General features: G+C 36.9%; 1 protein-coding gene across 3 annotated transcripts; it reads right to left on the reverse strand.

The window, feature by feature from the left end:
- Positions 1–621: 621 nt before the first annotated feature.
- LOC127979584 (serine/threonine-protein kinase TBK1) lies at positions 622–13,600 on the reverse strand. Of its 3 annotated transcripts, none has more exons than XM_052585124.1 (21): positions 13,501–13,600; positions 12,501–12,606; positions 12,175–12,315; positions 11,480–11,609; positions 11,116–11,297; positions 10,880–11,040; positions 9,977–10,087; positions 9,717–9,896; positions 8,959–9,155; positions 8,047–8,105; positions 7,824–7,915; positions 7,104–7,205; positions 6,938–7,016; positions 5,739–5,860; positions 3,869–3,945; positions 3,754–3,793; positions 3,562–3,663; positions 3,379–3,475; positions 3,207–3,307; positions 2,297–2,368; positions 622–1,048 (listed from the first exon to the last, which is right to left on the reverse strand). In XM_052585124.1, the coding sequence occupies exons 2-21, from the start codon at positions 12,585–12,587 to the stop codon at positions 1,003–1,005; spliced, it is 2,178 nt and encodes a 725-aa protein (XP_052441084.1). In that variant the 5' UTR covers positions 12,588–12,606; positions 13,501–13,600; the 3' UTR covers positions 622–1,002. The 3 variants fall into 3 exon arrangements, with proteins under 3 accessions (XP_052441084.1, XP_052441101.1, XP_052441090.1); XM_052585141.1 differs by lacking the exon at positions 13,501–13,600 and adding an exon at positions 12,767–13,467; XM_052585130.1 differs by lacking the exon at positions 13,501–13,600 and adding an exon at positions 12,698–13,467.
- Positions 13,601–15,367: the final 1,767 nt, after the last annotated feature.

Genomic DNA, 15,367 nt, shown 5'->3' on the forward strand with positions numbered 1-15,367 from the left:
ATTACTAGTATGCGTGTTATAAAACACTGATTTGCATTATTTACCAATTTATATTTTCTATCCTCTAAACAGCATGATCCTCACGCAATTTTTTTTTTACATAATATGATATAATATTACTGAAATCTCACGTATGATTCTCTACGAATTAAAACACGGGGATAAAATATATTGTATGTTTTAGTTTTTTACTTGTTGTAGGTTACATATATTAAAATTAATAATTAAAATGATGCTTGAGGATCAAACCGTCCCTATTTTTTTTTATACAAAATCAAACGATCAATGATAAATAGTAGATAAATAATAGCACGGATTAAAACAGCAATATAGGCCTTGCAAAATGATGACTTTACACATTACAAAATTCAACTAATAAATAAATAATAAAACTATTTAACAATTTTTTTTTATCATTTTCATTTTCACAAAGTTTATGTTTATGTTATGTTTATATTTTGTTCATGCTTTGGATCTTTGTTTATGCATTTATGTTTAGTTAAGGCTGAAAGGGTCTGTTTGGTGACATGGAACTATATGAAGATGACTGTGAGCAGAAGCAAAGCATTGTGGGTAAAGATGTGGTGTGAAGCATGTGTTAGAAATAAAAAAAACACAATAGTTTTATCAGAACTCAGCGGTTCTTTTTACTCATTTAAAGAAACAAACATTACTGTCTATAAATAGTGCAAGCGCTTTCATTTACACTGAAGGAAAACACATCTGCTTTACACGTTCACTAACGTTCACCAACACAAGAGCAGGAGCGCTTTCGAACTTCACACATGCTTACGGCTCTAATGATGGATATGCTTCACTTTCATGAGGAGAACAGAAATAAAATCACTTATTTGGGCTTAAAAGCAACTCTAGTGTAATGTTCACATTCAGAGAATTAACGCAGGATTAAAATAATGGCATTAAGTCAAGTTGAAGATGTGTATTTACATTCTATTCACATGTACAGTACAGCTAACAGAGTTTGTGGTTTGTGCGAGCGCGTCACATTCGATCCACGGCTCTGATGTCCACCGTCAGCGTCCCGAACCTGAAACACAAAGGCCACCGTCATTACAGCTCCATTACGGATGGATTTTGCATCATTAATACCAGTGTTGGGAGTAACGCATTACAAGTAACTTGAGTTACATACTTTTTCAAGTAACTAGTAAAGTAATGCATTACTTTTTAATTCACAAGGACATATTTGAAAAAGTACCGTATTTTCCGGACTATAAATCAAACTTTTTTTCATAGTTTGGCTGGTCCTGCGACTTATAGTCAGGTGTGACTTATTTATCAAAATTAATTTGACACAAACCAAGAGAAATGAACTAAGAGAAAACATTACCGTCTCCAGCCGCCAGAGGGCGCTCTATGCTGCTCAGTTCTCCTGTAGTCTACACTGAAGACATAGAGCGCCCTCTCGTGGCTGGAGACGGAAATGTTTTCTCTTGGTTCTAAATAAATGCGACTTATATATGTTTTTTTCCTCATCCTGACGTATTTTTGGACTGATGCGACTTATACTCAGGTGCGACTTATAGTCCGAAAAATATGGTAAGTCCGATAAGTAAACATAATATCACTGTATTTCTAGACTAAATGTAAACAGTTTTTATCAAAAATGAATTAAAATAGTGAAATGCTAACTCAGAATATGACGCTAACCTGCAATAATTAAATAACAAATATCCTTTATTTACTCTTCCTTCAGCCTGAGGTTTATTCCTTCCACTTTTTGGTATGAAAGAGCTTTCACATTTGCTAAAAATATAACTTTTTATATTAAAAACAAACAAGCAAGCCACGCCCAGATTTAAAAAGTTACGGAAAAGTATCACATTCCTTACCATAAAAAAGTAACTTTGATAAAAAAAGTAACGTGACTGGTTACTTATTTTAGGGAGTAATGCAATATTGTAATGCACTACTTTTAAAAGTAACTTAAAAGTAACTGATTGATACTAGGGCTGTCATAACCTAAGACTTTCACTAAACGATTTTCACAAACAAAAGTATTTACGAAAACAATAATGCTGCGATATCTATAGAAAAATCTTTAAAAAGTAATAAATAAACATCAAATCGCTTTGAATGAAAGCATCTGTTAAATAAAACGCAATCTAATGTAAATAACAAAACAAGCCCTAAATCAAATAAAAAAGTAACACAAATAAAAGGCAACCATTGCATTTTAATCATGGTCTAAACTAAGATGCTGCATACATGCAACACGAGCAGTTTTTAATCAATATTGTAAAGTTGTATAAAGCGCTGTAATGTAAAGGTTGACCTCTCCAGGAACAGGTTGTTCTCCGCCAGCTCCTTCACGACTCCTTCCATCTCCTCCTTCAGCTTCTTCATCCTGTTAAGAAAGAATCACGCATAAATTAACCCATTCTGCGCCTGTTTATAGTAGATTACATACACCTGATAATCATCGGCTTTTGTTCTAAAATGAAATAACTAGGGCCGTCAAGCGATTATTTACATGATGCTTAATTAATCTACTTAACTGTGAATTAATGGCACATCAATTTTGACTGAGAATTAATTATTAAAAATTAATTGTTTGTTCATGTGAGTCAGTACATTAACATGAATGGAAATTCATTGTAAAGTAATGCGTTTATTGTAAACGCATTTTTCAATAAACTTAAACTATATATATATATATATTGATTGTATAGACACAATCAATAGCTTTAAATGGATATATTTATATTTCTCCATCATATTTAATATAAAATTATTTTCTCATTAAAGCTATAACGTGTTGCCCATTTGTCTTTTTATCCGATATATCGGTTTTCTGAAAAATGAACGGAAATAATTATCGGGAGCCAACGATGCTGAAAACGCACTAATGCACTCCGCTGTGTCTAAAATGTAACACAAAATACAGTTTTGTTCACTGAACTGTTCAAATCAAATCAATATTTTCCATTTGCAATGGTGCAGACGCTCGAGAAAAACCGCACTCTTCCTGATATGATTTTACTAAACTACATAATTTGGTATAAATAGAAGGCGGCCATTTTTTTCTCTCGTTTCTTAAATTACGCAGTCAGTTGTCGGCCTGCATCGTGTTCATCAGCAACTGCTTCACTGACAGAAAGCCTGCGTTAAATACATCAATCATGCATTTTTTCCAAAATTAAATCACACCAAATTAAAGCAATAAATTGGCAGTGATATCTCACCCCAGCGTCATCTCCACCAGTGTGTTGGGACTGAGGTACGCCTGCGGTTTCATTCCTCCAGACGTCATCGGGACAATCTTCTGCGGTAACTGCTCCAGCAGCTAAACACAAGAGAGCCGTTAGCATCTGTGTGTCATTACAGCTTAGCGCACATCACTTCCTGTTTACTCACTTTATACACACGCTGCATGAGCACGGTCACTTCCTGTTCCATGCTGCTGAACTGACCAGTCAGAGTCAAGAGGTGTTTCCGCACGTGATGGAACTTCCTGTAAGTAAATGTTCGTAAAAAAGTAATAATAAAAACATCGACAGCCAATCAGAATCTATCCACTGCTGAACGAGAGATTCTTACTTCATCCACTCCTCGCTCTTGGAGATGAAGAGGCGATATTTCATGGCACACTCGTCTGTGAAGAGCGCCCGCGCTTTGGTGGCGTGTAAAACCAGCTTTTGCCTGAAGAAGAGCAGGGAGATTCGTCTCATCATTATTGTGCATCACACACGTTCAGTTCTTCAGCTACAGCAACACACACACGATACTCACTTGTCAAACTTGTGGATTTGTTCTTCATTATAAGGCAAACCTGAGGAGACAAGACACATCAAACACATGAAATGTAAAGGAGCGCTGATGAGATCTCAGGAGGTCCCAGACTCACGTCTCTCGGCCTTGTCCTTCTTGAACTGCTGATAGATGCTGCTGATGGCCTCCAGCAGAACCTTGATCTTCTCCACACTAGACGAGACGCACAAAACCAGCAGAAATCAGATACACAAGAACAGGCTTAAAATGTGTTGACTGCAAAAAATTATGTTCTGCCTTTGCAGAGCCGGATTAACGCAAAGGCAAACTAGGCACGTGCCTAGGGCCCGATTGGCGGGATGGGACAAAAATAAAAATAATAAAATAAAATAAAATGTACAAATGTCCTATCTACAATTTAATTATTTTATTAATTAACTAAAAATAGTGACGATGTTTATCTTAACCATAGACTGTTACATTACGTCACATTAACGCCAGCCCATGACTGTATTTATATAGAGGCGCCAGCTAGTTAAGTTTGAGGAGACGTCAGCGGCGCTCAGAGGTCAGAGGTCAGAGCGGGACAACGAAGCTAGCAGGCAGGTGTGTTTTGAGTAGGCTAACATTCAAGATGCTTTCAGGTGCGGCAAAACGTAAAAAGAAAAATAAATGAAGAGGAACAAAAGAAGAGACAGCTTCGTCCGACAGCTGTGAACCTGCTCGAGTCAGCAGAGAAATGCGGGAAATTGCATTTTTCAGATGTTATATAAACCCTTGTCAACCATTTATACTGTAATAATTTAAGCTGCGTGTTTATGATTTGTTTTTGCGCCTTTAAACATTCTTCAGTCCATTCAAATCCCTCTATTTCTTCTTGAATGTCTTTCCTCCATGCGTTTAATTTGTCTACAGCAGACTCTTTAGACTTAGACATTATTAAATTATAATATTTTGACAATTGGCCCTTTTCACCTCTTTTTTTTTCAAGTATTTCCTCAATTAATGACAGTTTGGGAATGTACATAATATCTGTAGACCTGGAAGACATAAAACTTTTTAAGCTGTGAATATAAAAAAAAAAATGTTTTGAGGAAATCCTCCATCCTTATATTTATTATCATTTATTGTTAGACAGTTTCTAAATGGTCTTGATGAATGTGAAGGGGTCATGTTTGCCTTCTTGTTCTTTATTACATTTATAAATGTTGTAAGCTATTGCATTTTGCAGAAAATCTTAATTAAATGTGTTGACTAAATGTACTGATACCTATTGGTTATTTATATATAAAATATATATATAAAAGACAAAACAACATAAAATAAGTACAACTTTAAAAAAAACAAAATCTGAAAATATCAAAATTAAAACAAAATATTAAAAATTAAAAAGACACAAAAACTGTTATTACATGAAACCAAATAAATGTTACATAAAGCGTTAAAATGAAATAAAATATTTTTATATTTAGTTCAACTTGATAGTCTAAAATAAATAATGCTAAAACTCAAATAAAAATAAAAAAACCTATATAGACATATTAAAAAATAAAAAAGTAAAAACAGAAAATATCAGAATAAAAACAAAAATAATAATAATAAAAAAAAACTATAATAATATCTAATATATAAAAACACTCTTAAACCAAGATACATTTACTGGAGAAGCAAAATGACTTAAGATATTTAGTGTTGTTTTCCGAAAAATTTATCAAAATTAAGTTTAAAACAAGGACTAATATCTGCCAATGGGGTCAGAAAAATAAACTTAATACAAAGGGGGGACAATATTATATTTCTGAACTCATTGGCAGATACTTGTCCTTGTTTTAAGCAAAATGTTGATATATTTTACAGAAAACAAAACTTAATGTGTCATTTTGATTTAAGGAAGTTTAGATATTTGTACTGGAGAACAAGACGAGAACAGTGTTACACACAGCGCTTTGAGGAAGATAAGAGGTTTGGTTCTCCAGTGTGATGAATGCTGAAGCAGAAGCACTCACTTCCTGTCCTCCGGGTGCGTTCCCACTTGCTGTGTCCACGTGTCGGTCAGATTTCCTCCCGGCAGAAACATGCTGCTGATTTCCTGTAGCTTCTGCTCCATGGAGCCCAGAGACCCAGACAGCTGCACACAGAGCACACATGATGAACACTCATGTTAATTTCATCAACAAACTTTACGAAAGATGTCCATTGACAAGTTTTTTTTTTTTTTTCTCCATGACTCGAACAGGACGATATTAAGGCCGATAAACGATAACTGTGACTTTATCAACATGCAATATCGTTGACAATAAAATACGATACTAAAATGTTCATTTTTGTAAAAAAAACACCCCTCTGTTACGTGAGCTTTCATGTTTGTGGTTGCCAGATATCTAAGGGTTTAAAACCCCAAATCAGATCTTCAGGGTTACCGATATATCGGTAGACATGATTAACTAGTAGAAATGTATTTCTAAATGTACAATTTATAGGCTTTGTATGTACTTTTGTAAGTATCCTTGTTAACACAGTAATTTCAGTCTAAACTGAAAGTAAACCGCTGAGAAAGAAAAAACACGTGAAACAGTATATTGGATCCGGGTAGCTCTTAAAGTGACAGCAGTCTAATATTCCTGCTGTCTGTCATTCGTGGTAATCAAACAACAAAATAAAGAAAACTCTTACTTCTCTTGACTTAATCACTTTTATAACTTTAAAAAGAAGAAATATATATTTAATTTATACTGTCATGATCCATTTGAGCTGAATAAATACAATTCTTTTCAATAGAGAAACATTGCAATTTGGAATTATCGAAATTAGGAATTTCAGTTATAATATTTTTTGCTTGTTTGTTTTACCAGTGTTCATAAAGTAGACAGAGATTTTGTATATCTTGTATAAGTCTTTGATATTAATTTATATAAATCAGATGAGAGGAGTCAAAATTTTATTGATTTGTGCTTATTGGCCAAAGTGAAATACTTCATTGCAATTCTCAAGTGACGACGATCATTGCAATTACAATTTTGAGCGAAAAAACAGTTTTTTTATAGACTAAAATTTTCAGTAATTTAGTCGACTAATTCGTGATTGAACAGAAACAGGAGAAGTTGACTAAATATGTGTATCTGACACATGAATAAGACTAAATTAAAAAATGAACACGCTTTCATGAAGGGCTCTGAACTTTTATAAGACTTAATCAGCATCTCACCCGCAGAACCTTCTTCCTCGTGTCCCGGATCTCATCATACTCCACCAACAGGAGGTTTCCCTGCATCAGAGCGTCACACCTGAAACACACACACACACACACACACAGCTCATGAGGATCTCACATGATCTCGCTCAAAGCTCGGTCTGAATCGAGCGTCACTCACAGCTGCTCGGTTCGCTCCAGCGTCTGGCTGCAGTAGTTACACATGTGAATCACCTCCGTCTTCTTGTGTGCCGTCTCACTGTACTCGTCTTTGATCAGCTCGCTGAAAAACAACGTTCATATAGCGCCGCTTACAGAACGATTCACAGCAGCTTCACAGCAATGACTATAGAGTCATTTTTCTCAATGATTCAGTTCATTTCAGTCCAGTAACAGTGTTAATGTTAAAAATCCATAAATTGTAATAGGAGTTCAGTTTGAGCAGTAAAGCTGCTCTTTAGAAGACAACAGAGTCATTACAATTTAGTTACATATTGATTCATTTCAGTGATTCAATGATTCAGTTCAATTCAATAGGTGCTAATGTCAATTCACTTGAATAACAGCTCAGTTTCGACAATGAAACAAGATCAATTTCAGCTGTAAAGCAGCTCTAGAGAAGGCAATAGTGTTCAGATCAATTCAGTTGTAAACTTAATCCGTTATGAAACAAATTTAAATGCAGCTGTAACAGCTCCGAGTCATTTACCAGGATGATTCGGTTCAGAGGTGATTCAATAACAGTGTCATTCAGATCAATTCAGTTAATTGAATCCAGTTCAATTTCAATTGTGAAACAAGTTTCGGTTGTCATTTCAGTTGTAAAGCAGTTCAACAGTTTATCAATTCAATTCGAGTCATCAGCTCGAGTCGCTTTGTTTCGTTTGATTCTTGAACTCACATCAGGCCTCGGACGCCTTTCCTCACCAGCTCCTGGTACAGAAGCAAAGAATCGGACGTCTTCCACAGATATCCAACATCACCTGCGAATGTCTGAGCAGAAACACGACCAACAGCGATCAAAACATCCCATAAAACATCTATATTTCTGACCAAGCTCAGATTAACAGACTCTAAAATCAGTAGTTCTGATTTCACTAAACGGACAGGAAGTAGTTTTTTACCTTGGCGTAGCTGGCGTCCAGATCCAGGTCATAGCGCGGTTGTACTTTAGGTGGGCTGGCTGCAAACAACAGGCCATCGTTATTAGAAAAAGAATGGTTATTAACAAATAGAGGCCAACCGATTAATCGGTTTTGGTTAATTGCTGGAACTATTGGTTATCGGCAAAAATCCTTCTTTTTAAACAACAATGAAACTGTGTATACAGTATCCAATAGTGCATGTTTTCATATCATTACTAAGTAATCAATTTGTTGACTACATGTTTGCTATCAATTGCCGAGAGAACATGAACATAAGCAGCACATCCAGGGGTTAAAACAATGTGACCAAGACTCAAATGCTTAATGTCACGATTGTTACCATCTAATTGTGTTTTTTTTATATCCAGCTGGTCACATTAAAGTATGTGTTATCGAGCGAAGTTTAATATTTTAAGCAATCTGATATGTTCATTCAGCGACAGAAATCCTGCCGCCTTTCACACGGTTTCCATTAAATAACATATTTGTCCCGAATCGTTGTTAATGTACATAATGACTTTACACTAGGCTGTAAAATAGTGTATTGTGCAGTGAAACCTCTGTGTTTCTGTGTCTCTACGAAAGTCTAGCTTCATATAGAGAGCGGTTACATAGATCACGCTTTATCGGTTGGTTTGCTCTGTTTTTTGTTAACACCGAACTTAAAAATCATCAATGCCACTTTGTCCATTCTTGAAGTGAACTTCTGCCCGTTTGTTGATTAAATAAACAGTTTTGAACCGTCGTTTGAACTGAATACAAAGCATCAAGTGTGTGTGATCCTAACTAATCATATCGGCTAGTGTGGTCCAACCTAATATCGGTATCAGTATCGGTATCGGTCGACCTCATTAGCAAACATCACATGACTGTCAGCGTGGTCACACTCACGGTCCTCAAACAGCAGGCCGACGGTGTTGACAGGGTCTCTGCTCAGCAGCATGATGGGATTCTCTCTGGAGGTCTTGGGGAAGGTCTGAGCCTGCCGGTTTGGGTCGAGGACGAGGCGTTGGCCCTCATACAGGAAGTCCTGATGAGACGGTGTTATGTTGGTCCGTCTGAAGAGCAGCTCCTGAAAGAGATTCGCCCTGAACGGAGAGAAAATATCACACGGTCAATGGAATAACATGACTAAACTCAGATTATCAATAAACTATAAATACGGCGTAAATGGTTTTTAAATCAGCTGAACGAAAAAAAAACTTTTCACATTTCTGTGGTTCTAATAGTTTGTAGAGAAATATGTTTTAATTTTAATAGCGCTTTGTTATTTACATAGCAGCAGATGGGTCTAAAGTCTTACATATTCACAGAAAATGGCTTACTTGCACACTGTAGTTTAAGGTTGATAATGGTGAACAAAAACTACATAAAATATTTAGCATTCAAATTTATGATTAGTTTGGTTTGGAAGCCTGTTTCTGCAATGCAATTAAAAATATATATAATTATCTAAACTTTGAGGGAGTCAGAATTGTGTGGTGTACTGTAAAATCATTAATCTGACTTTTCTTTTCCAGAATTTACATTTTGCAATTTGTATTTAGACTTTTTTTGCATTTCTGAATTCACATATCACAATTCTGTTTGTTTCTGCAGTGGAATAAAACATTGTGATGTGTGTGTGTGTGTGTTGCAGACATCCTCACGTGTTGTATGTGTGTATGTAGATGTGATGGAGCGTGGCCTGCTGCAGACTGAACACGTAGACCACGATGCGGTGTAAGATATCACTGGTCTCAGCGAAGAACTGGTCGAAGCCCCAGCATTTCTCCTGGTCTGCCTCGAGGATGTTGGCCAGCACTGGAGTGAGGAGACTCTGTAGACCCCTGGGACACACAAACACACCTCAGACACACTTCTCTTCTCTAACCGAACCGAACCGGACCGTCTGGACACTCAGACTCACTTGGAGAGGCTGCAGGAGATCGGCATCTCTGAACTCCACTCGATCTTCCCGTTCTCAAATTTCTGATGGCCCGAGATCGCGCCGGACGGCTTCTCTGTGATGATCTTATACCTGCCAGATCAACAACACACAGCTGAGTAACTGCATCCAGCCAAACTCATATATATATATATATATATATATATACACACAATTTATAGGGATGCACAATATTGTATTTGGCCGATAACCGATATGCCGATATTTTTCGACTCAGATGCCAATACCAATATTCTATATATATAAAGTAATAAATATTTGAAGTGGATCAAGTGGGTTCCACTTCAAATGTTGACTACTGTATACATATACACATATAATGTATGGGCACGATATTAGATTTTGCCGATATGCTAATATTTGTTAACTCATTTAGGTAGATAGCAGATGCCGATATTATGTGTGTGTGTGTATATATATATATATATATATATATATATATATATATATATATATATACATACACATACACACACACATATATATAATTTATAGGGATGCACGATATTGGATTTTTGCCGATATCCTGATATTCTTCAACTCATTTTGGATATCAATATAGCATATATCAATACCAATGTTCTATATACGTATATACATATATATCTTTTCTGCATAGACAAGTTATTTATTTTACGTTTACACCATGTTGAACTTCATGTGTGATGCACTTGGAACAGAACTTTATTTAACCAGATTGTTAATAAAGAGAATTTTACTAGCTACGACTAGTTAAATGTAAAAAAATATATATAATAATAATAATGAGAAATTTAAATCTTGAATCAGTCAAATGGATTTACTGCTATATCGCCCAACCCTGAGTCAAATGGGTGAATCTGAAGTGTTTTAGACAGCACTCACATGACTTCTTTGTTCTTGCGCGGCCCTTCGAACGGTTTAAACGGCAGGCAGCCGGTGGCGGCGTGATAAAACGTGACTCCGATGCTCCACAGATCCACCGTGGCTCCGTATTTCTTCTGGTGGTCTTTCCTCAGCACGGCTCGCTCGTACATGTCAGGATGCTGAAAACACACCGAGAGATCAGCGAGGAAGGCGAAACACAGACACGGTCGCTTTTCCCATCATCCTCCGCTCACCAGATACTCCTCCGTGCCGTAGAGCGACACGAACTGCTCGTCGTCCTCCAGCTCACGCGCGGCTCCGAAGTCGGTCAGTTTGTAGACGGATCGTCCGTCTTCACCGATCACACGCATGATGTTCCCAGGTTTGATGTCTCGATGGACGATCCCGTACTCTCTCAGATGATTCATTCCTGCCACTGTCACAAACATCAGAACTGCGCTAAAAAACATTGTTTTTAAAACAGCACAGCACAGAATGCCTCTCCGTCATGCTGCAGTCAAATAGAAGTAGTGCATCAGAATAGCAAATGCTTTCTGTGTGATCGACCCCTTAGTCTGAAAGACATCTAATGAACCTTCTTGCACTGAATAAACTTACCGACATCCTGCAGAACGATGAGGAACTCGTCCTCTGGGAGTCCGTAAGCGTTTGTCGGCTCCTCGAGAACCGTGTAGAGACTTCCACACGGACAATACTCCATCACCAACACCTTATGACGTGTGTTCGACTGACACACAAGAGAAACATTCAACAAATGATCGTCATATTTCTGAATGACAAGAACACAAGCTACGTTCATAGTTTGGAACAAACAGGTATTACAGGTGTGTGTTTGTGAAAGTGAAAAGGGAAGAGTTAACAGAACTTCAGCCAAAAAAAAAAAAAGAGAAGAAGAAAATCAAAAGCATTATTAAGCAAATTGTTTAGAGCTGTTCTGGATCTTTTTATTCAGACCAGACCACTTTTTCACTGCAGGAAGTGTTTTTATTAATTATGCACTATTTTAGTCCATAAAAAACATGTAATGCTGGATGTGTTTCAGGTTTTGTCTTCTCCAGATGTTCACTGATGGACTGGAGTGCTGTGGATTATTGTGATTTTTTTATCAGACTCTCATTCTGACGGCACCCATTCACTGCAGAGCATCCATTGATGAGACACTGATGCAGTGCTACGTTTCTCCAAATCAAATGATGAAGAAACAAACTCTTGTACATCTGGGATGAGCGTGAGCACATTATCATTTCTGGGGAAGCTAGATTTGACATAAGAGCTGCATAAGATCGTCTCACCTCCTCCTCAACGGCGAAGAGCTTCACAATGTTTTTGTGGTTGAGTTTTTTCAGCACCTCGAACTCTCTCATCTGGACGTCCAGCGGACGCAGGAAGCTCAGGTTATTGAACACTTTGACCGCATAGAGGTCGCCGGTTTTCTGCAGACACACAGCGAGATGTTAAGGTCTACATCACTCTGAGTAAGAAAACGCCAACTGTGTGAAATGTAAACGAATCGTTTTTTGAAAGATTCACTTTCACTGAATCATGTTTGTGAGATGTAATTTAGCTGTAGATTACAAAACAAAGCAAATTAACCATGGACAGTGTAACTCACGGATACCTTGTGTCTGCCGCGGTAAACGTTGGCCGTGGCTCCCTGACCCAGCAGGTCATTCATCATCCACAGATAGTTCGCCGTACTCTGCATGATGACTCTATAGATTCACCTGGAAACACATTAGCATACATTACATATTCATGAGGATCACCAGATTCTAGAAACACAAACACTGGCAATACAAGATAATGCACATGTACCAGAACTTCACCACACACCCAACCATGAGTTACTATACTATAGTCCCACAGCATGTGTTCAGATATTACCATCTGATACTACAGCCCAGCTGATTGGTTTCGGAACATTTAAGCTTTCGTTTTCCCGAACAGCAGTGCCATTGAGGTCAAGCTGACAAAGCACAACTGTAATCGCAGTTAATATGACAATAGCGTGTGTGCAAGAGGATATTGTGAAATCAGCTGCGGGATCAGTAAGGGTTGCCAGCTTTCCACAACAAAACCCGATCAACTGCTTCCCAAAACAGTCCAGAACTAGCCCAACTGCGCTCGTTTTTGTTCGCAGAAGTCGCATTCCAGGGGGCCAGAGTTAAAGTAGCGCAGTTTCCCGGGAAACCCGCGGACTCGGAAACACTGTTGCGGCGTTGATACAATGTTTCGCCGTGACGTCACACACCTGTGGGAAACTCCCGAAGCAGTGCGTGATTCTTTCAAATATAAAGCCAAAATAAAATCACTTAAAAGAAACAGAAAAGCGGAAGCGACCATCCGTTCACCGACACCGAAAGAACATTAAACATCTGACAGAATAAAGCCGTTTATTCTCGCGATCGTGAGACCTGAATGAAGAAATCGACGAATATACAGCACTATTTTTTTTCTCCGATATCTAAATGAATACACTTCGATCAAAACACGTCTAACATTAGATCAATCAGGTAAACGCAGCGATGTTAGATTACGCATCAGTACTAGATGACAAGAACGCTGTGTGAGGATTGCGTGATGTATTTTATGATAGAGTTAGCTGTTTGTTTTCTCACCTCGAGAGCACGAATGTCTCTTCCGTTTTCCGTGTTTTCGTCACATGAGAACAGAGAACGACACACAGGCTGTGACACAACACACACTACCGTACTACTCGTACTACTTCTGCAGTAGCTAATCTTTGAGCATTTGATTATTTATTTTTTTAGTGCGCACTAGTAATTAGCAACGTTTCTCGTTGTCGTGCACAGGTTCACGTAATATTTAGCTTAAGAATATACACTGCATAAGTTACTATACTGTCCGTTAATAGTATGCTAGTCTTCACTGCGTCCACAGACATACACAACCGTAAATATCATAGTAGAGGAGAACAGGAAACTGCTGCATGGCTAGAATTAGTTAAAATGTAATATATATAATACGAGTCACCATAACAAAATAAGTATTAATAGTATGCTAGTAATAGTGGCTCCATAACCTGACAGCTATAATATTGTTTACCGTATTGATAAATTGTAATATTCGCTTTCCAGCGGCGAGAGCAGAGTGGCGCAGCGGAAGCGTGCTGGGCCCATAACCCAGAGGTCGATGGATCGAAACCATCCTCTGCTAACTTTTTTTTTTTTATATATATATATATATATATATATATATATATATATATATATATATATATATATATATATATATATATATATATATATATATATATATATATATTTTTTTTTTTTTAATTGCGATCGATGATTACCCATTATAAATGTATGAAACATATGCTAGTGAAACAATTATAGCACTACAACCAACGGCTTTAATGAAGAAACACAAGTGTGTTTATATTTTTACTGCAACATGCTTTTTAATGTAATAGAATGCATTGTTAAATTAAAAGAACTGCTCATTCTATATTATTTACTACTGAAATCTTAAATTTCATTATACTAGCTTCTACACGGTTTCTTTTTTGGAAAATAACACCGAGATTAAGCAAGAAATGTAAGTGAAGAGCAGTGCTGGCTACACTGGAGATGTAATAGATTACTACTGAACCTATTTAAAATGTAATAAGCAGTGTAAATATTACTTTTTGATTACTTTTCTACATTTCTAACAAGTGTCTTTAACTGTTAATCATGTTGAAACGTTGAAACAGTTGTAGGCTACTCAACACTGATTATTGTCAGACTTTCAAATCCTTGAATTAAGATAATAATTTAATTAGAAAGAACAGCTAGCATACTACAAAATCAGACTTTAGCACTTCTTTTTATGTTGAGCTCGTTCTCAGGTTGTATACAGATTTATAATCCTAACAAGAAATAGCAAATATTAATACAAGAAGTATTCAGATGTACTGTAACACATTACATTTATTCATTTAGCAGACGCTTTTATCCAAAGATAAACACCGCTTGTAATCATTACAATTGTCATAAGTAGCCTAACTATAGTTAATTTTTAATTCTCAGTAAATGTAACAGTCTCATTTATTTTGTAATTTAATAACGTAACACAATTGCATGTAACTAGTAACACACACACACATGCATATAACACACGCGCGCGCACGCACACATGACGTTACAGAGATGCTCCATTTTTCTTTTGAAGTGAACTGATCTTTTGTTAAATATTGACAGTGAAGCAAAGCTCACTATTTGCTAATAAATATCGATGTTAAAGCAGGACTCACCGTCACACCCAGAGTCAAACAGCTTTTGTTCTGCTCTGTTTGAACTGCCAACAATAAATCAGCTCTATCATCATCATCAGACTGTGTTTGAAATGCATACGGTTTCATATTCCCAGCTGGTGGTGTTGATGCTCAGAATGGCGTGTGTTTGGCCATTTCACTTGTAGGCCTGCTTTATTTGTCCTTCTTACAGTAAACACACAGACAGCACGCGCACAGCTCGGAGA

This window comes from Carassius gibelio, chromosome A4 (assembly GCF_023724105.1).
Source record: "Carassius gibelio isolate Cgi1373 ecotype wild population from Czech Republic chromosome A4, carGib1.2-hapl.c, whole genome shotgun sequence".
NCBI lineage: Eukaryota > Metazoa > Chordata > Actinopteri > Cypriniformes > Cyprinidae > Carassius > Carassius gibelio.

What these genes read in the sequence shown, in the direction of transcription:
- LOC127979584 (XM_052585124.1), bottom strand. Translation starts at nt 12,587, where the DNA reads ATGCAGAGTACGGCGAACTATCTGTGGATGATGAATGACCTGCTGGGT. An exon ending in CGCAAGAACAAAGAAGTCAT is followed by an intron (nt 10,088 to 10,879) that starts GTGAGTGCTGTC and finishes TTGATCTGGCAG; the next exon opens with GTATAAGATCATCACAGAGA. An exon ending in ACGCACCCGGAGGACAGGAA is followed by an intron (nt 3,946 to 5,738) that starts GTGAGTGCTTCT and finishes CGTCTCGTCTAG; the next exon opens with TGTGGAGAAGATCAAGGTTC.